The 27,583-nt window shown below is 42.2% G+C and overlaps 1 protein-coding gene across 4 annotated transcripts in view; it reads right to left on the bottom strand.

Annotated features, from left to right (window-relative positions):
• Window positions 1-32: 32 nt before the first annotated feature.
• Window positions 33-27,583, bottom strand: part of LOC139549174 (protein IWS1 homolog) — a 35,771-nt gene continuing 8,220 nt past the window's right edge. For 3 of the 4 annotated variants that reach the window (XM_071359341.1, XM_071359343.1, XM_071359342.1), the window contains exons 5-17: window positions 23,375-23,437; window positions 22,835-23,036; window positions 21,027-21,084; window positions 18,064-18,179; window positions 17,803-17,953; window positions 17,631-17,713; window positions 8,739-8,868; window positions 8,508-8,625; window positions 8,102-8,213; window positions 4,015-4,146; window positions 1,834-1,890; window positions 1,633-1,744; window positions 33-706 (exon numbers count right to left, since the gene is read on the bottom strand). In XM_071359341.1, coding sequence (XP_071215442.1) covers window positions 581-706; window positions 1,633-1,744; window positions 1,834-1,890; window positions 4,015-4,146; window positions 8,102-8,213; window positions 8,508-8,625; window positions 8,739-8,868; window positions 17,631-17,713; window positions 17,803-17,953; window positions 18,064-18,179; window positions 21,027-21,084; window positions 22,835-23,036; window positions 23,375-23,437 — 1,460 coding nt within the window. In that variant the 3' untranslated portion in view covers window positions 33-580. The remainder of the gene's footprint in view (window positions 707-1,632; window positions 1,745-1,833; window positions 1,891-4,014; window positions 4,147-8,101; window positions 8,214-8,507; window positions 8,626-8,738; window positions 8,869-17,630; window positions 17,714-17,802; window positions 17,954-18,063; window positions 18,180-21,026; window positions 21,085-22,834; window positions 23,037-23,374; window positions 23,438-27,583) is intronic. The other variant, XM_071359344.1, reaches the window with a different exon arrangement.

Below are 27,583 nucleotides of genomic sequence, written 5' to 3' on the forward strand. Positions count from 1 at the left end.
CCTTTCTCAAATAAAGAAGAGAAATCAAGAGATCTGGTGAAACCCTCTTTATTATGAAAGTAACTTCGGAACCAACCAGCACACAGTAGAGACACACAGGCAGCTCCTACGTCTGTACAGCTTCTTTAGAAACAAAGTAAAACAATATGGAGCGATTGCAATGGTTTGGTAAACGCTGCATGTCTGCTCAATCGCGCTGTAACGTGAATCTATCCCAGCCTGTGAAGCCACACCACTATCATCCATTCAGGCTGGGCTGAGGGGGTTTGTATAGGGAATGGTCCCATGTGCTTGAGCCAACTCGTCTAAACATTGTCATGTTAGTTAGAGGAGTTGGCTAAAGCGCACGGACCCTGGCCCAAATCAAAGAAATAATTGCATTATTCTATCCTCCCTTCCTTGGAATAAATCACAGCTCTGATATTACTGGATCAGTGAAACCTATGCTTTCACGTAGCCAATCACTTCAAGAAAGTCATGAGGATGAACCATTTGAACTGGGCCCACGCTATAGGAGCAACATATTAAAAAAGGAGAAATAAAATAAAAAGTCGGAAAAAATCTAGAAGTTTTTTAAAAATCAGAGGGGCATCCGGTTGCCCTGGACGCTGATTTTCACCGCGTGGCCCGTCTTCGTCATACGCTTGATGTCGGCAAAGCGACGCAACTGTTTGTCCACCCGTGACACGCCCTTCTTAACCGGGGCCTGGGAGACAGAGGGAGGAGAGAATTAGCGAAGGGGAGAGGAGAAAGTTAAACTACTTACTAAAACAGTGTTTCTTCGACAACATATATATATATTGCCGCCCACATTATATATATATAGCTAGGTTTATAGTGGTACTACAGTATATTATCGGCAAAAAAAAAAAAAAATATATATATATATATATAATTTGCCGTAGTGATAATATACTGTAGTACCACTATAAACCTAGCGAGTGAGATTACCAAGACACAAACACACTTTTTGGAATCATGAAAATTGGAATGTTCTGCATTAAGTTTCGTAACCCTAGTATTTAAAACTCAATAGTTAACACATTCCCGCCACGCCGGACACAGAAACTCAAGCGACATGCTGGTATAGCCTAATGTCTTAACCAGCGTGCTCATTAAATTATTAGGTGGCTTGCAACAGCGTGCAGAGCCGTTTGACTTGGTGGGAGGGTTGCTCTCCTACCCAGGACCAGCAAGAGGCATGCAGGTGGCACTTACTGCCCCGTGTGGTGACAGTAGGTACTACAGGGGCATGCCATTGCCGTCCACGTTGATCTTCACCGCCATGATGCGCCGCTGTGACCTCTGCTGGGCGATGCGACGCTTGTGCTTTTCCAATCGGCTTACCCCTTTCTTAAAGCCTGTCTACAGTCGGGAACCAATCACATTCAGCTCCTTCCCTTACTGATGCCCATGTCATGTAGTGACAAAACAGCTAACAAGCTACAATTCAGACCCAGTTCACAGTCACACCTAAGGTAACTTAGCTAAAATAACAAGTTCTAGGTCATGACCAGAATCCAGGAATTCAGGTCTGATGAGAAAATTATTGGTCTGATCGAGACAGTTAAAATGGATAAACTATCATGGGTCCTTCTCTCTGGCAGACAGACGGACAGCCAAAACACTCACTGCTCTGGACTCGCTCTCCACGTTCCATTTGGGCCGCACAACGTAGTCCTTGTTGGATGGCATGGGCACCCTGGCTCGGGCACAGAACCCAGGGTCACCTGGGCGCAGAGCTCTGTCGGGCAACAAACACAGGCTCAAGACAGACATACAAAAGACTTTAGACACACACAACATGTGAACACCCAGGTCACAGCTACTCACTTCTCTTCTCCTGTCAGTACTTTCTCCAGGTCTCTATGAGGAGTCTGTCCCCCTGAGCTGTAGAGAGAGAAAGAGAGTGAGAGAGAGAGAGAGACTGTCAACTCTCTCTGGTCCTGAGTGACCACTGACTGCTTAGGCCACACACAATTTACCAAATGTAAATGTTCAGCTACAGTAGCACTCTGCACACTGGTTTTAAGTCTTAACACATGCCATTACTACCACTTTCCAGTTTTCAAAAGGTTCAAGTTTGAGAGTAGTAGCAAAGACAGGCAGAAACTGCTTCTTCAATAAAAAAAACAGATCACACTTATAGACGATGTCATGGCAACGTTGGCTAGCTAAAGCTCATGCTTAGAAACACGTCATCGCTTCTCGCGCCAAACTACACATGCGCATCGTGTCAAATCAAACGCACCTCTTCGATATAAAGTTATTTTTGAGAAAAATGTAAACGTGTCAATTTCATGAGGTTGGAGAAATACCACGTTAACTACTTAAACACTGGCTCGAATCTAGGTTGTGCTTTTAGATTGAGAAAATTAACTAAAGAATAATTTCACTTCTCAAACCCCACAGGAAAGTGCTGTTTGAATGAATGCCTGCTGCTGCCAACCACCGCTCAGTCAGAGTGCTCTATCAAAATTATAGACTTAATAATAATAAACACACAGAAATACGAGCCTTAGGTCATTAATATGGTCAAATCCGGAAACGATCATTTTGAAAACAAAACGTTTATTCTTTCAGTGAAATATGGAACCGTTCCAAATTTTATCTAACGGGTGGCATCCATAAGTCTAAATATTGCTGTTACATTGCACAACCTTCAATGTTATGTCATAATTATGTACAATTCAGGCAAATTAATTACGGTCTTTGTTAGGAAGAAATGGTCTTCACACAGTTCGCAACGAGCCAGGCGGCCCAAACTGCTGCATATCCCCTGACTCCTCCTGCGTTCAGTGCAAGCAAAGTGACAATTTCCCTAGTTAATATGGCCTGATAACATGAATTTATTTTAACTAAATATGCAGGTTTAAAAAATATACTTGTGTATTGATTTTAAGAAAGGCATTGATGTTTATGGTTAGGTACATTGGTGCATCAATTGTGCTTTTTACGCGAATGCGCTTTTGTTAAATCATCACCCGTTTAGCGAAGTAGGCTGTGATTCGATGATAATTTAACAGGCTCCGCATTGATTATATGCAACGCAGGACAAGCTAGTGATTATGTTAAGATAGATTTTTTTATAAGATAAGTTTAATGCTAGCTAGCAACTTGGCTCCTTGCTACACTCGCGTAACTGGTGGTCAGCCTGCCACGCAGTCTCCTCGTGGATTGCAATGTAATCGGCCATAACCAGCGTCCAAAAATGCAGATTGTTATAAAACCCCTTTTTTTCCTTTCTTTAAAAATAAAAATAAATAAAAAAAATCGGCCCCGATTTAATCGGTCGACCTCTAATAAAGACCCATGCACCAGAGGGGGAGAGCAACAATATTGGTCTGACGGGACATTTTGCCCTGCTTTGGTGGAATTCTCTGTTCTGTCTAGACTACATTACTCTTGAGTTCTGTATAACAGTTAATGAAATAAGCTATAGGAAAATGACTCTTAATGTCACTCGTGAACTGACTCGGTTCTTTAGGTCCTAACATAACCGTGTATCAATACAGCATTGAACTATCAAAACACGATGTACAGGCTACACGAAGAAAAAAAACTAGTTGTTCATTCCTCAGCTGGAAAGAGATGTAATTTGAAGAGCACAAAGGGTAGGGTTAAGGTCAGCGAGAGGGCAAATGGCCAGACAACCTTCACTACTAACTGAGGGAGAGATCCATAGCTATACTCTGCTTCATGCAAAGATCGAAACCCTGGCCCAGTGATGCATTTTAGCTTCTGACAGACATTGTTAGTTACAACAGCAAACACTGATCCAGCGTGATTAAAATGAAGAGAATCTCCCACACAAACAATACGCTTACAAAGTAGCCTTTCGAATCCCAAACAAAATGGGGAAAAAACTAACTCAAAATTAAGCCACTGACACAACAAAGCCTCAGTAACTCTAGGCTCAATCTGACTCTTTCCTCTATCATTCATACCAACAACTGTATCATAGTCTTTGTGTGTGTGTGGGGGGGGGGGTGGGGGGACATCAAGCGTAACAACCTGGAGAGGTTGAAAATCAGACTGCAGCCAAAGTCACTCGGGAGGCGGAGCAACCATGCAACCACACTGAACCTGAGTTGCTGCGGGGAGAAGACATCCGGTTCCTTGGACCTATCCACCTTTTGGGGCTGACTGGGGGGGGAAAGAAAGGGAAGGAGGAAGGGGGACCACATCGGGAAGTATAGACAGATGTCATGGAAAGAGGGGGATTTGACAAACATGAGAATGACACAGTGAAAGGAGGAGAGAGGACTGAGAAGCGGATGAATGGAGGACAGGCGGGAGGATTTGATAGGACAGCGGGACAATGAGCTGGAAAAGGTGGGAGGGGGTTGGTTGGAGTGAACAGATCATGTCTACAGTGATAATGTGAAACAACTGCATGTGTGTTTCAGGAGTATATTGTATAACGAGTGTGTGGTACATCTACGCGTGTGTGTGTTAGGGTTTCCGTTAGTCGGCAATAGCCAGACGGAGAAAAAATGAAGCAGATAAAAAGACCAGGAGAAAATAAATTCCATTGCAAAATAATGCTTTTTATTAAATTGATGGAAATACATTTGACTGTCATGCTTATCGGTCTATAGGTTAATTTGCATAATTTTATGGAATTAAATTGGCCCGTGTGTATTTTCATTAGTTAATATGCATGATGACTATCACACACAAGCGGGATTTCACCTGCAGTTCCTCAGCTGGAGTAAATAAAACATGGTTTTATATACCCATTTATTGTGCAACAATTATAAATCCAGTTAAAAACAGTTTTGGGGCACGATTGAAATGAGCTACCATTTTTATTTCTCAACTGGTAATTGAAGCACGCATCCCATTCACCATTAAAGTGCAGGCAACAGGCTATCAGCGCTTCAACCACCACTTTACAATGTGAGCAGGAGGCAGTATGCATTTTGAAAACATACTTGTTTGAAACCTGAACATTTTATTACATTATGAGCTATGTCTTCAAAGTAGCCTATAGGCAAAATCCAAGCATGGAAACATGGAGGATTTTTTTTTTATTATTACACAATCGGAATAAAAATGACACAAATCGGAAAGTCAACTAATGTGAGATCACCAGCCTCTGCCATGAGGAAACATTGATACACCGTGATCCATTGGCGGCTGAAGAAATTAGCACATGGAACTCAGCCTATAGGCCAATGCAGCGGTAGGCCTATAAACTTCCACTGCCTTTTCACACCGAGGATTGGTGATTATCGAGGGGGAGATTGTTGTAAAGATTTTTCCAAATAGCTTACTGTGAGGAACTATAGTTAATATATTAACATTCGCAATGGATGTAAAAAATAAAATTCAAAATTTTAAAAAAATAAACGTTCCTACATTTCCGCTCAGCAGGCCAGGTACTTCTATGCGTGCTCAGGCGCGCATGCTCCCTCAACATTATCAGGACAGAGAAACCAGACATGCTCATATGGAGCACTCCAAACTCAAGACAATTCCAAAAAATTGTCAAATCTCGTAAATGATTGCGATAAACAAAAATTTGTTTCTCACAAGTGTAGGTTGTGAACTCAGCAAACAACTTTTCCACTCCAAGAGAGGTGACTTACACAAATGGGGAATTGATCAAAATAAACGGGCAAACAATTCACACAATCGCCCTCCCCTTCTTGTCTCAACATTTTAAATGATACTCAAGACACATTATCTTCACACATATTTTAGATGCTTTTCACTGACAGCCACAACTCAATAATCAGCTAGGCCTATTGCCACACGCGCTGCCCAAATTGCACTCTTCCCAAAATAGGAATAGGCCCTTTATCTTGTGATTTGAAACAATCCAAAGCCAAAAAATTGTAAGATGCTAATGAGCCTTGGTTCCTCTTGTGGCTAAGTCATGCTTTCTGGTGAAGTATTTTATTTATGTATAGACAGGAGTAATTATATCATTCTGGCAAATTAATCGCCATTTACTTCCCCATTGGACCCACTGCTACGCCATTTCTCTCCTGTTCTATTGGTTTTCATATCAGCTGTCTTTTGTTGTCCAGAAGCCAAAGGCACAATCCTAGTCATATTAGCAGCCCATCCTAGTGGTTTGTATTTAGTATGGATCCCTTTTACTCTTCCTGGGGTCTAGCAAAATTAAGGCAGTTACATCTTTAGATTCCCCCTCTTTCTAATTTTCTTACAGAGATTTTAATCTCTTTCACATATGAAACCATTATCAGGTGCGCTGTTTAGAAAGGTGTTTTCCCGCGAATTTTGATAAAACGTTAGAAAATTACGTTTTATTGGCCACTTCATTACATGAGTTGCCATAATCTAAATGAGATTTCCATCCTTCAGAGCACCGTGGGTGGATGCCCTAATAGGTTATGGAACCAATGCATATGGGTCCGGTAAATGTCTCAAATGGTCGGTAAAATTATATACACTACCGTTCAAAAGTTTGGGGTCACTTAGAATTGTCCTTGTTTTTGAAAGAAAATACAATTTTATGTCCATTCAAATAACATCAAATTGATCAGAAATACAGTGTAGACATTGTAAATGACTATTGTAGCTGGAAACGGCAGATTTTTTATGGAATATCTACATAGGCGTACATAGGCCCATTATCAGCAACCATCACTCCTGTGTTCCAATGGCACGTTGTGTTAGCTAATCCAAGTTTATCATTTTAAAGGCTAATTGATCATTAGAAAACCCTTTCGCAATTATGTTAGCACAGCTGAAAACTGTTGTCCTAATTAAAGAAGCAATAAAACTGGCCTTCTTTAGACGAGTTGAGTATCTGGAGCATCAGCATTTGTGGGTTCAATTACAGGCTCCAAATGACCAGAAACAAAGACTTTCTTCTGAAACTCATCAGTCTATTCTTGTTCTGAGAAATGAAGGCGAGAAATTGCCAAGAAACTGAAGATCTTGTGCAACGCTGTGTACTACTCCCTTCACAGAACAGCGCAAACTGACTCTAACCAGAATAGAAAGAGTGGGATGCCCCGGTGCACAACTGAGCAAGAGGACAAGTACATTAGTGTCTAGTTTGAGAAACAGACCCCTCAAGTCTCAACTGGCAGCTTCATTAAATAGTACCCGCAAAACACCAGTCTTAACGTCAACAGTGAAGCGGCAACTCCGGGATGCTGGCCTTCTAGGCAGAGTTGCAAAGAAAAAGCCATATCTCAGACTGGCCAATAAAAATAAAAGATTAAGATGGGCAAAATAACACAGACACTAGACAGAGGAACTCTGCCTAGAAGGCCAGCATCCCGGAGTCTCATCTTCACTGTTGAGACTGGTGTTTTGCAGGTACTATTTAATGAAGCTGCCATTTGAGGACTTGTGAGGCGTCTGTTTCTCAAACTAGACACACTAATGTACTTGTCCTCTTGCTCAGTTGTGCACCGGGGCCTCCCACTCCTCTTTCTATTCTGGTTAGAGCCAGTTTGCGCTGTTCTGTGAAGGGAGAAGTTCACAGCTTTGTACGAGATCTTCAGTTTCTTGGCTAATCCATGCAAGAAATTGCCTTCTTTTCTCAGAACAAGAATAGACACAACTTTCAGAAGAAAGTTCTTTGTTTCTGACCATTTTGAGCCTGTAATCGAACCCCCAAATGCTGATGCACCAGATACTCAACTTGTCTAAAGAATGACAGTTTTAGTGCTTCTTTAAATCAGAACAACTGTTTTCAGCTGTGCTAACAATTGCAAAAGGGTTTTCTAATGATCAATTAGCCTTTTAAAATGATAAACTTGGATTAGCTAACACAACGTGCCATTGGAACACAGGAGTGATGGTTGCTGATAATGGGCCTCTGTACACCTATGTAGATATTCAATTTTTTTTTTAAATATTAAAAAAATTATAATCTGCCGTTTCCAGCTACAATAGTCATTTACAACATTAACAATGTCTACACTGTATTTTTGATACATTTTATGTTATTTTAAATGGACAAAAGATGTGATTTTCTTTCAAAAACCATTACATTTCTAAGTGACCCCAAACGTTTGAACGATAGTGTATATATTGTTTCAAATAACTTGCCGGTCACCTTATCCAGAGCCACATTTTCCCGACGGAAACCCCGGTGTGTGCACACATTTACCTGAGGAGTCTTTTAGGTGGCATTTGCTGGTCAAGGTCTCTCTGTTGTCTCTCCTCGCGCGTCATGCCCTTGTAGTTGGATGTCAGGCCAAAGATGGGGCGGGACCACTCGTCTGTACAGACATGGCACGTATCAATACGAATACTCTACCAACACCCAAACACTATTTACCTCTACAGAGGGACCGTGTCTTATTGTGTGCTCGTTAGAAGCCACTGGATCTTACTAAAAACCAAAGCTATGAAACAGGTGAGTGAAAATGAGATTTTAAAAAATGTTATAATCACTTTAATAATGTACTTCCTTTTCAGAGTCAGACAATATTTGGTCAGCTATTAATGTCAGCAAAATGCACATTATTGAATGCATATTTTAGGTTTTTGAGCGTAGATATCTAGGCACTTACTGATGAGTTTGAGGGCGAGGTCCTTGTTGGGGCGCGACTCCTTGGGGTGTTTGTAGAGGAACATGACGGCTCGGCCAATCCCGCTGTGTTTAAGAGTCTCCTGACTCACACTGGGGAGCTGGGGGGGGGGGAGAACCGAAAACTATATGAAAACACAGGTCTTTACAAAGATTAAAAGCCATGGTGACGTTTCAGGGGGGAGTTGGCGGAAATGGAATCCCTAGCACTTACTTCCTGTAGGATCTTGAGGAGATCCGCTCTGATTTTGAGGGCCGGGAGACTCTTGTCTGGCAGGGGGCCGATCCACTCCTTGATGGCCGACATCACTCCACTGTCGATGAACGTCTCCTTGAGGTCTTGCCTGAACACACACACACGTCAGACCATATACGCAGACAAAACGCCAATCACCTACGTGCTACACGTGAACTCAATTGTACTACATATTAATTTAAAAACTCTAATCATTCAGTCTGTGCACACACACCACAGCATTTGGAAAGTATTCAGACCCACTGACTTTTTCCACATTTTGTTTACGTTACAAACTTATTCTAAAATGGAATAAAATGACTTTTCCTCAATTTACACACAATACCCCATAATGACAGAGCAAAAACAGGTTTTTACAAATCTTTGCAAATGTATAAAAATAAAAAAATACCTAATTTACATAAGTATTCAGACCCTTTGATATGCGACTCGAAGGAATTGTCCTTTGAGCCCCGAGACAGGATTGTGTCGAGGCACAGATCTGCAAAAGGGCCCGCAAAAACACAGTGGCCTCCATCATTCTTAAAATGGAAGAAGTTTGGAACCATTAAACAGCAATCGGGGGAGAAGGGCCTTTGTCAGGGAGGTGACCAAGAACCTGATGGTCACAGAGAGCTCCAGAGTTCCTCTGTGGGGATGGGAGAACCTTCCGGAAGGATAACCATCTCTGCAGCACCCCACCAAAATCAGGCCTTTATGGTAGAGCGGCCAGACGGAAGCCACTCCTCAATAAAAAGGCATATGACAGCGAGAAACAAGATTCTCTGGTCTGATGAAACCAAGATTGAACTCTTTGGCTTGAATGCAAAGCGTCACATCTGGAGCAAACCTGGCACCATCCCTACTGCGAAGTATGGTGGCATTATGCTGTGGGGATGTTTTTCAGCAGCAGGGACTGAGAGACTAGCCAGGATCATGGGGAAGATGTACAGAGAGATCCTTGATGAAAACCTGCTCCAGAGCGCTCAGGACCTCAGACTGGGGCGAAGGTTCACCTTCCAACAGGACAACGACCCTAAGCACACAGCAAAGACGACGCAGGAGCGGCTTTGGGACAAGTCTCAATGCCCTTGAGTGGCCTTGTCAAAGCCTGGACATGAACCCAATCAAAGATCTCTGGAGAGACCTGAAAATAGCTGTGCAGCGACACTCCCCATCCAACCTGACAGAGCTTGAGAGGATCTGCAGAAAATGGAAAAAACACCCCAAATACAGGTGTCCCAAGATTACTCGAGGCTGTAATTGCTGCTAAAGGTGTTTCAACAAAGTTCTGAGTAAAGGGTCTGAATACTTATGTACTGTAAGTCAAATTTCAGTTTTCTATTTTCAATAAAGTTGCAAAAATGTATAAAAAACTGTTTTTACTTTGTCATTATTGATGAGGGTAAAAACAAATTAATCAATTTTAGAATAAGACTAACGTAACAAAATGTGGAAAAAGTCAAAGGGTCTGAATACTTTCCAAAAGTACTGTATATATAAATACACATACACACACTATACGACCAAAAGTATGTGGACACATGCTCTTCGAACATTTCATTCCAAAATCATGGTCATTACATATAGCAGCAAAGGGAGGAACAGCGTCATAACAGTCTCCCTCTTTTGCGGGGACTTGCACCCATTCAACCACAAGAGCATTAGTGAGGTTGGGCGATTAGGCCTGGCTCGCAGTCTGCGTTTCAATTCATCCCAAAGGTGTTTGATGGGGTTGAGGTCAGGGCTCTGTGTGCAGGCCAGTCAAGTTCTTAGACACCAATCTCGACAAACAATTTCTGTAGGGACCTGGATGTGTGCATGGGGCACAAATCCATTCCATGCTGAAACAGGAAAGGACCTTCCCCAAACTGTTGCCAAAAGGTTGGAAGCACAGAGTCGTCTAGAATATCAATGTATGCTGTAGCGTTAGGGGCCTAGCCCGAACTATGAAAAACAGCCCCAGACCATTATTCCTCCTACACCAAACTTTACAGTTGGCACTACGCATTCAGGCAGGTAGCATTCTCCTGGCATCCGCCAAACCCAGATTCGTCCGTCGGACTGCCAGATGGTGAAGCATGATTCATCACTCCAGACAACGCATTTCCACTGCTCCAGTAGGTTCAAGTTCAGTAAGCTTTTGTGACCTACCACTTCGCGGCTGAGCCATTGTTGCTCCTAGATGTTTCCACTACACAATAACAGCACTTACAATTGACCGGGCAGCTCGAGCAGGGCAGAAATTTGACGATCTGACTCGTTGGAAAGGTGGCATCCTATGATAGTGCCATATTGAAAGTCACTGAGCTCTTCAGTACGGGCCATTCTACTACCATTGTTTGTCTATGGAGATTGCATGGCTGTCTCCTCGACTTAATACACCTGTCAGCAGTAGGTATAGCCAAATCTACTAATTTGGTGTGTCCACATACTATTTCGTATGTATGTATGTATCTATCTATGCATGTATATACACACATATACATACACACACTGTATGCATGTACTTAGGTACAGTACCACTCAAAATTTAGGACACACCTACTCATTTAAGGTAAAAAAAAAAAAAAAAGAAGATAATTGGCAGAAATCCAAATAACTTCACAGATCTTCATTGTAAAGTGTTTAAACAATGTTGCCCATGCTTGTTCAATGAACCATAAACAATTAATGAACATGCACCTGTGGAACGGTCATTAAGACACTAACAGTTTCAAGACGGTAGGCAATTAAGGTCACAGTTATGAAAACTTAGGACACTAAAGAGGCCTTTCTACTGACTCGAAAAACACCAAAAGAAAGATGCCCAGGGTCCCTGCTCATCTGTGCAAGGAGGCATGCGGACTGCAGATGTGGCCAGGGCAATAAATTGCAATGTCCGTACTGTGAGACACCTAAGACAGCGCTACAGGGGGACAGGACGGACAGCTGATCGTCCTAGCAGTGGCAGACCACGTGTAACAACACCTGCACATGATCAGTACAGGATGGCAACAACTGCCCGAGTTACACCAGGAACGCACAATCCCTCCATCAGTGCACAGACTGTCCGCAAAAGACTGAGAGAGGCTGGACTGAGGGCATGCAGGTATGTTGTAAGGCAGGTCCTCACCAGACATCACCAGCAACAACATTGCCTATGGGGACAAACCCACCATCGCTGGACCAGACAGGACTGGCAAAAAGTGCTCTTCACTGACGAGTCGCAGTTTTGTCTCACCAGGGGTGATGGTCGGATTCGCGTTTCTCGTTGAAGGAATGAGCATTTCATTGAGGTATGTACTCTGGAGCGGGATTGATTTGGAGGTGGAGGGTCCGTCATGGTCTGGGGCGGTGTGTCACAGCATCATCTGACTGAGCTTGTTGTCATTGCAGACAATCTCAACGCTGTGCATTACAGGGAAAACATCCACCTCCCTCATGTGGTACCTTTCCTGCAGGCTCATCCTGACATGACCCTCCAGCATTACCATGCCACCAGCCATACTGCTCGTTCTGTGCGTGATTTCCTGCGACACTGGAATGTCAGTGTTCTGCCACGGCCAGCGAAGAGCCCGGAACTCAATCCCATTGAGCACGTCTGGGACATGTTGGATCGAAGGGTGAGAGCTAGGGCCATTCCCCCGAGAAATGTCCGGGAACTTGCAGGTGTCTTGGTGGAAGAGTGAGGTAACATCTCACAGCAAGAACTGGCAACTCTGGTGCAGTCCATGAGGAGGAGAACACTGCAGTACTTAACTTATGGCTGGGGGCGCTATTTTCAAGTTCGGATGAAAAGCGTGCCCAGAGTAAACTGCCTGCTACTCAGGCCCAGAAGCTAAGATATGCATATTATTAGTAGATTTGGATAGAACACACTGAAGTTTCTAAAACTGTTTGAATGATGGCTGTGAGTATAACATAACTCATATGGCAGGCAAAAACCTGAGAAAAAAATCCAACCAGGTAGTGGGAAATCTAAGGTTTGTAGGTTTTCAAGTCTTTACCTATCCAAGATAGTGTAAATTTGGTCCGATTGCACTTCCTAATGCTTCCACTAGATGTCAACAGTTTTTAGAACCTTGTTTCAGGCTTCTACTGTGAAGGGGGAGAGAATAAGAGCTGTTTGACTAAGAGGTCTGGCAGAATGCAATGAGCTAAGTCAGGCGCGCATCCATGAGAGAGAGCTCTGTTCCTTTCTAAAGACAAAGGAATTTCCGGTTGAAACATTATTGAAGATTTATGATAAAAAAATCCAAAAGATTGACATGTTTCTACGACCTGTAATGGAAACTTTTTGACTTTCCATCTGGACTAAGTGCCTGCGGCTCGTGAATTTGGATTTGTGAACTAAACACGCGAACAAAAAGGAGGTATTTGGACAAATTATGGACTTTATCAAACAAAACAAACATTTATTGTGGAACTGGGATTCCTGGGAGTGCATTCTGATGAAGATCAAAGGTAGGTGAATATTTATAATGCTATTTCTGACTTCTGTTGACTCCACAACATGGCGGGTATCTGTATGGCTTGTTTTGGTGCCTGAGCGCTATACTCAGATTATTGCGTGGTGTGCTTTTACCGTAAAGCTTTTTTGAAATCTGACACAGCGATTGCATTAAGGAGAAGTATATCTTTAATTCCATGCATAACACTTGTATTTTCATCAACATTTATGATGAGTATTTCTGTAATTTGATGTGGCTCTTTGCACTTTCACTGGATGTTTGAGACAATGCATTTCTGAACATAATGCGCCAAAGTAAACTGAGATTAGATATAAATATGAACTTTATCGAACAAAACATACATGTAGTGTAACATGAAGTCCTATGAGTGCCATCTGATGAAGATCAAAGGTTAGTGATGAATTTTATCTCTATTTCTGCTTTTTGTGACTCCTCTCTTTGGCTGGAAAAATGGCTGTGATTTTCTGTGACTAGGCGCTGACCTAGCATAATTGCATGGTATGCTTTCGTCGTAAAGCCTTTTTGAAATCGGACACTGTGGTGGGATTAACAACAAGTTTATCTTTAAAATGGTGTAAAATATAGATTACTGTTGTTTGAATTTTGCGCGCTGCACTTTCACTGGCTGTTGTCAAATCGATCCCGTTAATGAGATCTCAGCCGTAAGAAGTTAATGCATCTGGTCTCCACACCAGATCCTGACTGTTACTTTTGATTTGGGGGGCCAGGTCATCTGATGCAGCACTCCATCACTCTCCTTGGTCAAATAGCCCTTACACAGCCTGGAGGTGTGTGTTTGGGTCATTGTCCTATAAATGATTGTGGGACTAAGCACAAACCAGATGGGATGGCATATCGCTGCAGAATGCTGTGGTAGCCATGCTGGTTAAGTGTGCCTTGAATTCTAAATAAAATCACAGACAGTGTCACCAGCAAAGCACCCCCACACCTCCATGTCTCACGGTGTAAACTACACATGCGGAGATCATCCGTTCACATACACTGCGTCTCACAAAGACACGGCGGTTGGAACCAAAAATCTCAAATTTGGACTCTAGACCAAATGACAGATTTCCACCGATCTACTGTCCGTTGCTCGTGTTTCTTGGCCCGAGCAAGTTTCTTCTTCTTATTGGTGTCCTTTAGTAGTGGTTTCTTTGCAGCAATTCGACCGTGAAGGCCTGATTCACGCAGTCTCTGAACAGTTGCTGTTGAAATGTCTGTTACTTGAAGTCTGTGAAGCATTTACTTGGGCTGCAATATCTGAGGTTGGTAACTCTAATAAACTTATCCTCTGCAGCAGAGGTAACTTCTGGATCTTCCTTTCCTGTGGCGGTCCTCACGAGAGACAGTTCATCATAGCGCTTGATGATTTTTGCGACTGCATTTGAAGAAACTTCTCAAATATATTTTGATTTGTTTAACACTTTTTTGGTTACTACATGATTCCGTGTGGTATTTCTCACACACAGTGTACAAAACATTAGGAACACTTGCTCTTTCCATTACATAGACTGACCAGGTGAAAGCTATGATCCCTTATTGATGTCACTTGTTAAATCCACTCCAAATCAGTGTAGACAAAGGGGAGGAGACAAGTTAAAGAATCATTTTTAAACCTTGAGACAAATTGAGTCAAATTCCATGTGACCATTTTGTCACGGTAATTAGGCTTCTCCAAGCTCTGATGCTGCTGATGGTCATTAGCAGTCTACCAAACATGCTAACTGCCTGGTACTCAGCACTCCATTGTCCCTCTAATCACTGACATCAATGCAAATGTGTTCGAAAATCTAATCAAACACTTCATGAGAGCCCATGAGCTCATTTTGCGCAACAATTCAATAGGCTATGCAGTTACGTGAGAAAACAGATTGATGGCCTCCACTAAAAAGAGGATCCCCTAAGCCTTCTATAGCCTAGGCCTACTATATTTCTCTCAACTTTCCTAATACTAAGCACATTGTTTATCTTCACAACAGGAGTAAAGCCTACCTGGCTGGCATGAAAATTAACCACCGGAAAAGCATCCTCCATTTGCTATTTAAGTGCATAGATTACATGGATTTTATCCTGCTGCCCGTTTTGAGACAGGTGCACGATAAGTATCCATTCTAAATCAAAATAAATTGCATATACAAAATTATGTATGTGTGAAAAGACAAGATTAAATCAACAATAGGTGACAATATTAGCCTATTAAACTATCACTTGTGAATGATGCCCAGCATAAGAAACAATGCCTTTCGAATCATAGTCGCACACCTCATGTAGCCTAGCCCATAGGCCTATATGTTTTGGTTTGTATCTAAAGAGACCAAATAACTTCTTAAAATTAAGCACATTAATCTGCTTTACAAGGTGTTTAGAGCTTAACTGGCACACTTAAGCAGCATGTGAGTTTCAAGTTTGGGTTAGAATTTACCATAAAAATGCACCGTTATAATAAAAGCATTACATGTATAATCACATTTGCGGTCACCTTTGATAATGGTGTTTTCGGGTAATGGAACATTCACGCTTATAGCCTACTGCCATGTGCACATTGCTCTGCTTTAATGTGAAGAAATAGCCTCAGTTTATCAATATTTTAAGCTAAATGTTCTGATTTGTTGCGTCAGCCACATTGCACAAAAAATATTTTTTGATGCTAGTGGGGTTGTATTCATTTGGGATCTATTGTATCCCACAACTGTCCCAGACTATGTTTGGAATATTTATTTATCGCACAGAATAGGTCAACTTCTGTATTATGGGGGTTAGTAGATTGACATAGGCTAGTGCTTTTGCTGTTCTTTTAGGCCTACTCACCTTATGCATCTCGGAATTGCATAAGGATGCGCGTAGTTGCGTCCCCGATGTGTCTCCTCACTTGTAGCCTGTGAGAAAGACCCGATCACTCGATGGAGAGCCATCTGAGTAAGAGGTGCTTAGGAGCGCATAGCGCTCAGTGAGAAGGGCCCAACGCAGCACTCCAGGCCAAGGGCACAACGGCCACTGGCCGCAAAAGGCATGGATTTTTTTAGGGTGCATTACGGCCACAAAGGGGATGCCACCGTGAAATTCGAGGCATTATCAAGCGATTGTCAAATTGTGAGTGAGAGACTAATGAAGTGTGTACAGCCTACGCAAAAAAACAAAGCAGCCTTACAATGTATTACAAATCAAAACATATAGCTAGTGCTTAATTTGAGCTGGATCCTGCCGGAACAGGATTCGGCACCGCTCAGATTGGACTTTGTTTGTTCCGACACGTATTTCCCCGATCCGGTACCTCTCGCGGCATGATTTATTAATTGTTTCACTGTTTGCACTGTAGACATTCTAATAAAAGCGATCAGGGTTAAAATCACTTCCCCTGCCCCCCAGAAAAACCATCAAGTAAATGCGGGGTGATCCTTCTGTGTAAGCATCCTATCCTGCCACATTGATTCCAGACCTGCGCTATTATTTGTACATAGAGTTTATGGGGAGGGCCAGTGTTGGAAGTAACTGATCCTGACACAGGTCTTGGTAGTGGTGATCAGCTGGTGAAGAGGTCCCTACGTAAATCACGTCACGTCGTCTAGGCCAGTCGTCTCCCTACTGAATTTGAAATGTGGGAAAGCCAAATAAATAAAAATTGATAAGAAAAGGCAATCAAGGTTGATGACATTTTCCAGGACCGAAAATCCAGAGAAAGATGGTGAATTAAACCCAGAACGAGCCAGAGATCTGTCAGTGCGGAGGAGAGGAGTGAGAGGCAAACTGTTCCTGATGGCAATGCCTCTTAGCTAGCAGCGCTGCTAATCCCACCAGTTCAGCATCACCACCGGCACCCCCACCGTAGGCCTACTAGCGAGTCAGACTCAGCATGAGAGGGAGACGGGGAGCTGGGGGGAGGGGGGCAGTGCATCCACTGACGAAGTGCTCAGAGCAGGTGTAATTTGCAGTTCAACAACAAGCAAACGCATAACCCCTGGCTTGTCATGCAGAATTCAAAGTTGGGCTGTACAACACCCAAACCAAGGCGCATTTGGTGGCAGCAAGCCTTGTAGACAAGGCTACAGAGGACATCAAGTTTATAGTTAACACTCAAAAATAAAATAGACACTAAAGGCCTCCTTCAGAACAGCCTTAGGAGGCTGGAACCTACTACGATACTCCGTTCCAAGGCACTTAAATATTTGGTCTTGCCAATTCACCCTCAATGGCACACATACACAATCCATGTCTCAATTGTCTCAAGACTTAAAAATCCTTCTTTAACCGGTCTCCTCCCCTTCATCTACACTGATTGCAGTGGATTTAACAAGTGACATCAATAAGAGACCACAGCTTTCACCTGGTCATTCTGTCATGGAAAGTTCCTAATGTTTTGTAAAGTCAACGAATAGACTAGGCTTGTGGTAGTATCGAGAGCCATGGATGGACTCACTTTTTCAGGTGCATAACTACAGTGGGGAGGAGGGTCAGCTTCTTTAAGGCTGGCTTCTTCTGAGCGTTCAGTGTTCTGTCCTCCTGTAAATCACACAGTTAGAATGGTAAACCCGCATCTGCATCGAAGAGCTATGACAGAACACACACACAGTTCGGGGCCTGAACATCACCTCTGCAGCCTCTGTCATCTTGGCGATCATGGCGCTGACCACGTCGTCAGCGTCACTTATGAACGTTCCCCCGTCGCGGTTCCGTCGCCGCTTCCCGCTCTGGGCCTTCTTACGAGCCAGCATCACGTCAAAGTCTGACATGAAGCTGGTGCTGAATAGAGACAGTCAGCCAGTTAGCCACGCCTCTATAGAATGAAAGTATAGTGGCAAGAGGAAATCGATTGATTGAACATGTTGACAAAGACTTCATGAGATACTCACTCTTGGCCACCACCCCTGTCCACAACCTCGTCAGAGTCCGAGTCGTCTGCCATTGCTTTCTTTGCCGAGGCCTGTGATTGGTTCTTATCCCCCTCCAGATCCTCCTGATTGAAACCCTATTGGTGCAGAAACATCAGTCGTTGGGATCGGGAATCAAAGATAAGGTATAGTTTCGGTGTCTGGACAGTTCCCAAGAGTCCCTAAACATTTGGGGTCAGTTTCCCAGACAGATTAAGTCTAATCCTGGACTAAAAGCCCTTTCAATGGAGATTCTCCATTAAGAATGTGTTTTAGTCCAGGACAAGCTTAATCTGTGATTGGGACCCTTGATGTTCACAGACCTGAAAGGACTGGATATGGTCAAAAAACAATTTCACAGTATTTTTCTCATTTTTGACGGTATTTATGTTTCTGAATAATACAAGTTATTGGCTAAATATGCTTTATGGCTAGCTTTCACTTGTCCAGTACTTTAAGATCTGTAAAAAGTGCAGGGGTAGGATTGCTAGCGGGACCAATGGAGACAGAACGCTAGGAGAGGAGGCAGAACAGCAAGACAACATACTGCTTGGCATCTGACCCGCAAGTAGCTACTGTTGTGCATACGGCCCAGTACATCTACACCAGGCGGTGTCAGAGAAAGGTTCTAAAAATGTACAAACTTTAGCCACCCAAGTCATAGACTGTTCCTCTGTGCTACCGCAGGGCATGCGGTACCGATGCTAGAACAAACAGGACCCTGAATAGCTTCTACCCCCAAGCCATGAGACTGCTAAATAGTTAGTTAAATAGTTAACCAAATAGCTACCCAGACCATCTGCATTGACCCTTTTTGCACAAACTTTTTTGGGGACTGATCACATAGACTGCTGCTACTGTTTATTATCTATCCTGTGGCCTAGTCACTTTATTCCTAGTTATATGTACATACAGTGCCTTCATAAAGTATTCACACACCGAGACTTTTCCCCCCCACATTTTGTTGTGTTACAGCGTGAATTGAAAATTGATTACATCGAGATTTTGTGCAACTGATCTACACACAATACCCCTCAAAGTTTAAGTGTAATTTTTATTTTTTTGAAATAAACAATAACATAATAAAAAAATAAGTGTTAAAGTTGAAATGCCTTGAGTCACTAAGTATTCAACCGCTTTGTTATGGCAAGCCTACATACGTTCAGGAGTAAGAATTTGCTTAACAAGTCACATAAGTTGCATGGACTTATTCTGTGTGCAATAACAGTGGTTAACAATTTTTTTATGAGTACCCCATATACAGATAACTGTAAGTTCCTTCAGTCGAGTAGTGAATTCCAAGCAAAGACCATGGATGTTTTACAATGTCTCGCAAAGAAGAAGTGCACCTATTGGTAGATGTGGAGAAAAAAAAGCAGACACTGAATATCCCTTTCAGTATGAGGAAGTTATTAATTAAGCTTTGGATGGTGTATCAATACAACCAGTCACCACAAAGATACAGGCTTCCTTCCTAACTCAGTTGCCGGAGAGAAAGAAAAAGGCTCAGTGATTTCACCATGAGACCAAAGGCCACAACAGTTACATAGCTTAATGGCTGTGATAGGAGAAAACTGAGGATGGATCAACATTGCAGTTACTCGACAATACTAACCTAAATGACAGAGTGAAAAGGAAGTCTGTACAGAACACAAATATTCAAAACTTGTTTGCAATAAGGAACTAAAGTGATACTGGAAAAAATATGGCAAAGAAATAAACTTTTTGCCCTGAAAACAAAGCATTATGTTTGGGGCAAATCTAAGAACATCACTGGTACACCAAGTTATCGTTACTCACTGTGTATTTATAATTGTGTGTTATTACGTTTAGATTATTTCTCTATTTTCTTTCTCTCTGCATTGTTGGGAAGGGCCCGTGAGTAAGCATTTAACTTTTGTTTACGAAGCATGTGTCGAATAAAATTGTGCAACAGGGTCCTGGACTTCCTGATGGACCGCCCCCAGGTGGTGAAGGTAGGAAACACCTCCACTTCGCTGATCCTCAACACAGGGGCTCCACAAGGGTGTGTGCTCAGCGCCCTCCTGTATTCCCTGTTCACACACACGACTGCATGGCCACGCATGCCTCCAACTCAAATCATCAAGCTTGCAGACGACACAACAGTAGTAGGACTGATTACCAACAATAAAACAGCCTACAGGGTTGAGGTGAGGGCTCTGGGAGAGTGGTGCCAGGAAAATAACCTCTCACAACAAAACAAAGGAGCCGATCGTGGACTTCAGGAAACAGCAGAGGGAGCACGCACCTATCCACATCGACGGGACCGCAGTAGAGAAGGTGGAAAGCGTCAAGTTCCTCGGCGTATACATCACTGACGATCTGAAATGGTCCACCCACACATGCAGTGTGGTGAAGACACCGCAACAGCGCCTCTTCAACCTCAGGAGGCTGAAGACATGTGGCTTGGCCCCTAAAGCCCTCACAAACTTCTACAGATGCACAATTGAGAGCATCTAGTCGGGCTGTATCACCACCTGGTACAGGAACTGCACCGCCCGCAACCGCAGGGCTCTCCAGAGGGTGGTGCGGTCTGCCCAACGTATCACCGGGGGCAAACTACCTGCCCTCCAGGACACCTACAGCACCCAATGTCACAGGAAGGCCAAAAAGATCATTAAGTACATCAACCATCCGAGCCACGGCCTGTGGACACCGCTATAATTCAGAAGTCGAGGTCAGTACAGGTGCATCAAAGCTGGGACTGAAAACTACATTTAGGCCATCAAGGCTGTTTATTTATTTATAACCCATTTTCTACACAATTTCGTGATATCCAAATTGGTAGTTACACAGTCTTGTCCCATCGCTGCAACTCCCCTACGGACTCGGGAGAGGCGAAAATAGTACAAATAAAGAAAAACCATGGCATGAGTATGTGTCCAAACTTTTGAAATTTGATTTGTAAAGTTAATAAAACTCACCGTAAACTCTTCCCCCTCTTCATCACCTGAGTCACCAAAAATGTCTGCAATCATTTTCCTATATGAGAGAGAGCATAGGAACCCTACAATCAGAAACCATACAGTCTAGAATACATACGCATCCTTTCGGTACATATGTATCGCATGTACTGCAGACCATGCGATACTTTTGGGTAAGCTGTCGTTAATAGGACTGGGATCGGAAGCCTGTCGTTGGTTTCATGACTATCTAAAGGATAGAATTCAGGCTGTTAGAGTCGACGGCATCCAGTCGGAGCCATTGGAGTTGGTTAAAGGGGTCCCACAAGGTTCTATACTTGGTCCATTACTGTTCACGCTCTACATAAACAATATCGGTGATGAGATAAGTGTAAAATACATTTTTATGCTGATGACACTCATGTACTCTATCGCTTCAACAGCTGACCAAGCATTATAACAATTGGAGACAGATTTTAAGATATTACAAGGGTCTTTCATACAGCTGAAACTTGTTTTAAATGCAAAGAAAACACATTTTATGATTTTGAATAGGTTCAAAAAGTTGGTTGAAAATACACTTGCACTTACGAGCTTAGATGGCTCTCGAATTAATCAGGTCTCTGCATATAAATACTTGGGGATATGGCTGGATGATAAACTGCCTTTTAAAATGCATGTTGACGAACTTTGCAAACGGCTAAAAATCAAGCTAGGCTTCCTCTATAGAAACAGGAACATGTTTGTCCTCTCCAAATAGAAAACAAATTGTGCAAGCTACTTTTATGTCCGTTATAGATTATGGGGATATTATCTACATGCATGCTACGGCATCCACACTTAAATCACTGGATGCTACTTATCACTGCGCACTTAGGTGCATTACGGGTGCTAGCTACAGAACTCACCACTGTGTTTTATATCAAAATGTGGGTTGGACTTTGCTGTCCGTGAGACGAGAACAACATGCTCTCGTGTTTGTCTATAAAGCACTTCTGAATAAACTACCTTCTTATTTATCATCACTCATCAACATTATAACTATAATTCATAAAACCAGGTCTCAAGCATGGATTACACTTGACGCCCCTGCGATCTCCACAGAGTTTGGTATGGCTGCCTTTTCCTGTTACGCTCCTTGCTTATGGAATAGCCTGCAGACTAAACTTAAACTTGAGACTTGTCCCCCTTGCCCATTTTAAACAATTATTGGAGGATTTTTATTTTTGTATTGCTTGCAACTGATTCAGGTAATGCAACTTCTTGTGCTATTAGGGGAATAACCTGTGTGTAACTAACAATCTGCTACTGTATTTTCTTATGTTATCTGTGATCGCTTTGTTTGTCTTGTGTAATTTCTTAATCATTGTTCCTAAACTGTATACGCAGGGCCCAGCTGTAAAAGAGACATTGGTCTCAGTCTGTGTTCCTTATTGAAATAAAGGTATAATAATAATTATCATACGCCAGCACAGCGACTCGGTACTGGTACTCCGTTATTTTTACTCACTGTGTATTTATTCCTTGTGTCACTATTTTAATATAATTTTTTGTTATCTATCTTTAACTCTACATTGTTGGAAAATGACCAGTAAAGTAAGCATTTCACCTGTTGTTAACAAAGCATGTGAAAAATCTAATATAATTTTATTTATGTCAAGATACAGAATAAAAATAACAATAATACCTTGTATAGTGCTATCATTACAGAAAGAATGACAAAGTTAGTAAAAAGCAAAGTAAACAGCAAATTGTCATTTACATAAGGAAATTCAAAACTCAAACTAAAAACGGAGTGCGAGTGTGTGTGAAGGGATCGGAATACTTACTCTTCTTCGTCACCTGATTCGCTGTCGCTACCAAACAGTGTTTTCTCGTCCTTCTTCCCTCCTGCCGCCTTCTGTCCATCATCCTCGTCTTCGCTTTCTGAGCCCAGCTCCCGCAGTTTGGCCATGGTTTTGTCGGGCGCTTCTGAGCCTGCGTTACTGTCAGAGTTCTCGTCGTCAGACACGGTGCGGCTCTTCTTCGACGCTGAGGAAGAGGAGTCACCGTCATTATGATCATAGAGCCCCACGGCTCTGACCAAAACTATTTATCTAGGAAGTCCGATTGAGGTCAGAAGACCTCTTTTACAAGGGAGACCTGGCCAACAGAGCAGCTCAATAAAAAAAATACATTAGACCTAACACACCACATGTACACTATGGAGTAATTTAAGATGCAGCCTTAATCTCCACACACTAGCTTAACCGTCATAGACTTCAAGATAAGGTGTGCATCTTAAATGGCACCCTATTCCCTATACAGTACATTACTTTTGAGCAGAACCACCCAATTGCGCTGGCCCAGCTGCCGGTCTGTCATTTTACCTGGTTCGTCAGCCTTCTCCTCCTCATCTTCACTGTCGGACAGGATGGCTTTCTTCCTCTTCACTGTAACGGCACACACACATTCAACAAAAATCACATTAAGAAACCAACAGATGGAGTTAGAGACCTGATAGATACAGTGCAGGGATGTGCATCTTTCACTTAGAAAAGTAACGATACATTTTAGTTCGATTCAATGCCCTAACATTTGTTGCATAAACACATTCATTTTCCATTCTAAATTCAAATATGCTGCTGATAGAGTACATGGGTTGGACCTCTCTGAGCTGTGTCTGTCCGAGCTGAATTCTGTGTGGACTAACTTCACTATCCTTTTGGGTTCCAAAAGTTCTCACAAGGATAGTAAAACAACGGGGATTTAAAAAAATATATAATAATTTAAAGGGACATTTCGCCAGTCCCCAAAATGAAAAATGTTTGTTCAATTTGGACTTCAGTTAGTTTTTTTTCGGCTGTTCGGACGCACACCAAAAAAAAATGAGGCAAGCCAAAGTCGATAGCCGAAGTCTACGCCCCATCGTCGGTGATTGGTCAACAGTATGGATTATTCAAAAAAGTCTGTTGTCATTCGAACAAGAGGACTTGTTTTCATGCACATTTTTTTATTGAGAAATACTGCAAACATCTTAGATATAAAATTGCACAACTAAGATCTCCTCTGCAAAAACATAAAGTATGACATTTCTTGAGTCATCTTAGATTCATTCAGACTATTTTGAGGAAGTGTATGTATACTGGCTATGGCATCAAAAAAATTGACACAGTACCGCAGTAGGTCCTAAATGCAACACAGCCTTCAGATGTGAGCTATGGATGAAGTTGACTTATTTCCAAACATTTAAGTCAGTTGTATGCTGCTTTGCGATCTATTATCAGCAAGGGTTGCATTAAATAGGCGTAAGTATTTTTTACTGGCGCATTTGGCAATATTACATTTATACGCACAAAACAAACAAAAGCATTCACTGTGAAAGTTGATAGGCTACATGTAGGCCATTCATATATAGCTTATGCGTAGCACTTAGTTCAATTTATCGAATCAGTTATTGTTTCTTCTTGCACAAACCGCGACCAACACTTGGCAAACTCAGACATCGCTCTCAAAAAAAGGGATGTCGATTCGCACGGGACTAGGAGTTCGCCCAAAAAGTATTTCTGGCTGAAATTGTTACTCTGCTGCCATAAAAATGACCGACATGGCAGATTCGGACACGACTAAAATTACAGATGTGGCGTTTGTGTACATAATTACCCAACTTCCCACAGTAAAACTAATCCCATCCGAATAGGGCCTGACCTATAACATATAATCACATCAATAAATTGTTTATAACAAACTCTGAACACGTGACAGCAAAATGGATGCAGAGGACGTGACAAATAAACTTGAAAAGGGGGGAATGTTTACTGGTTGCTCAGGAGGTAAAGTCAGATGTGTGGAATAAATGTGATTAGTTGTGGAAAATACTGGAGATCAAGAAAAAGATGGTAAGGAGCAAGCGCTGCGTGCATATTGTGTGCGCCAAACAGGTACGGTATAGATGACAATATCATTTTTCTGACCGTTTGGAACAATGTAAACACTAAATAAATGAGTGTACCAGAGAGTCCGTTTTTTAAGTTTTTTTATCCTTTGTTACAGCAAAGACCTAAAACAGTCGCATTCATTGGTGAATGCAATTTCCGAAATGGAACGGTTTATTTATTGTTTAAGAAAATTATTCAAGGCATGCTTTATTTGATTTAAAAACTAAAATGCTTGATTGTATTTCAAATCATGAATGACTCGTATGCTGTGTGAAGACATAAACAAATAAATGACCGACCGAAATCTAAGCAAGTTACAGTATTAAGACTAAACAGGATTTGCTCTTAGGCCTACAGCTCCATTAAGGTTATACAAGGCTTCTACACTAAGCCTACTAATGATAAACGACATTACTTAATAATAGTAATATAAGGAGATCAAGAAAAAGGTGCGTTTTTGTTATTATAAATATTTGGAGCAGTGTAAACAAACGTAAATAACTAACTAAAAAAAAGTGTAAAGCCTTCGTTACAGCAAAGCAAAGATTAAAAACAGCCAAATTAGTGAAATTGTTTACTTGACATGTCGTTGTGAGGCTCGGTGCTCACGGAATCAGTAGGCTAATAAACACTGACAGGCAACATAAACAGGCTCCGGATTTCTTATAAGCTTCCGGGTTAGAGTCCCGCACCATGAAAGCGGCAGCTCTACCCTTTAGCTCATTGCGAATGTTGCCTGTAATCCATGGCTTCTGGTTGGGGTATGTAGGTAGTCACTGTGGGGACGACGTCCTCGATGCACTTATTGATAAAGCCAGTGACTGATGTGGTGTACTCCTCAATGCCATCGGAAGAATCCCAGAACATGTTCCAGTCTGTGATAGCAAAACAGTCCTGTAGTTTAGCATCGGCTTCATCTGACCACTTTTTTAGAGACCGAGTCACTGGTGCTTCCTGCATTAATTTTTGCTTGTAAGCAGTAATCAGGATAGAATTGTGGTCGGATTTACCAAAATGGAGGGCGAGGGAGAGCTTTGTACGCGTCTCTGTGTGTGGAGTACAGGTGATCTAGAATTGTTTTCCCCTCTGGTTGCACTTTTAACATGTTGATAGAAATTAGGTAGAACTGATTTAAGTTTCCCTGCATTAAAGTCTCCAGCCACTAGAAGCGCCGCCTCTGGGTGAGTGGTTTCCTGTTTGCTTATTTCCTTATACAGCTGACTGAGTGCGGTCTTAGTGCCAGCATCCGTCTGTGGTGATAAATAAACAGCCACGAAAAGTATAGCTGAAAACTCTAGGCAAATAGTGTGTTCTCCATTTTATCACAAGATACTCTACTTCAGGAGAGCAAAATCTAGACTTCCTTAGATTTCGTGCACCAGCTGTTGTTTACAAATATGCACAGACCACCCCTCTCGTCTTACCAGAGTGTGCTGTTCCATCTTGCCAGTGCAGCGTATATCCGCTAGCTGAATATCCATGTCATCATTCAGCCACGATTCCGTGAAACATAAGATATTAGTTTTTGATGTCCCGTTGGTAGGATATTCGTGATCGCACCTCGTCTAATTTATTGTCCAATGATTGCATGTTGGCGAGTAATATTGACAGTAACGGCAGCTTTCCCACTCGCCTTCTGCGGATCCTTACGAGGCACCCCGCTCTGTGTCCTGGATATAACCAGATGAAATAGTTGAAACATTTAAACAGCTGGATTTTTATTTTTATTTTTTAACCCAAAGGATGGGTACGTGGACTCAATAGGTATGCTTAGCCTAATCTTAGGCTACAGCAAAGATGGTGGCTAAATTACGATAGTTTACTCCGGCCGATTACCATTGAAACATCTTTTGGTTTACGGTTTACTTAACGGGGTGGGTGTCTGATAGACAATAATGCAATAGCAGCTGGGTCTGGTCTTCTTAGTTCATCGACTTTCATAGAAGCAGAAAAAAAACAGCCAAGTGGGGTGTCTCGCTTCCTCTTCCTTCTCTGGCTACATCTTTTTGCTGTAGCCTACACTTGGCTGCCTGAAACATGGCTGCCTGAAACATGGAGCAAATTAAAATATGTGGTGAAAACAAATGTTTTACACCTCCACGTTTTTGGGCAAAAAATTATCATAATCCATTGGATAATTTCACTTATTCTTGAGCTAGTCTGCATTAAAAAAAGATATACGACTATCTAATAAATAGTAAAATTGCGTGATATGACTGCATTTTAGAACCCCGCTCCCCCCCAAGATGAATAGTTTGACCACTACATTTTGGGGCAAATTATTTTTACATGGTCCGGTTCGCCGGGTGTGCAGGGTTTGCTCATTCTCAACCATTCCATTGAACCTAAAGAGAAATCTCCTTCGTGGTGCACCGGCCATGCTAAACAAACTCGCCCATTGTTCAATAGTTTGGCTATCCATATTACCGGAGTTTAAATTCTTTCAATTTCTATGGCGGATTCGCGGACGCAATTTAAATAATGCATTGATATATAGCTAGCTTGCTGAAATGACAGAGAGAGCAAATATAGCTTTTTGATCATGTCCGTGTCCAAATATTAATGACGTCTGGAATCCGACAGGGTCACTGGAATTATCAAACGGCAAAAGTCAGACAAGCGTCAACATCTTGTATAGGCATGGTTTTGCTGAAACTCATT

Source organism: Salvelinus alpinus, chromosome 22 (assembly GCF_045679555.1).
Source record: "Salvelinus alpinus chromosome 22, SLU_Salpinus.1, whole genome shotgun sequence".
Lineage (NCBI taxonomy): Eukaryota > Metazoa > Chordata > Actinopteri > Salmoniformes > Salmonidae > Salvelinus > Salvelinus alpinus.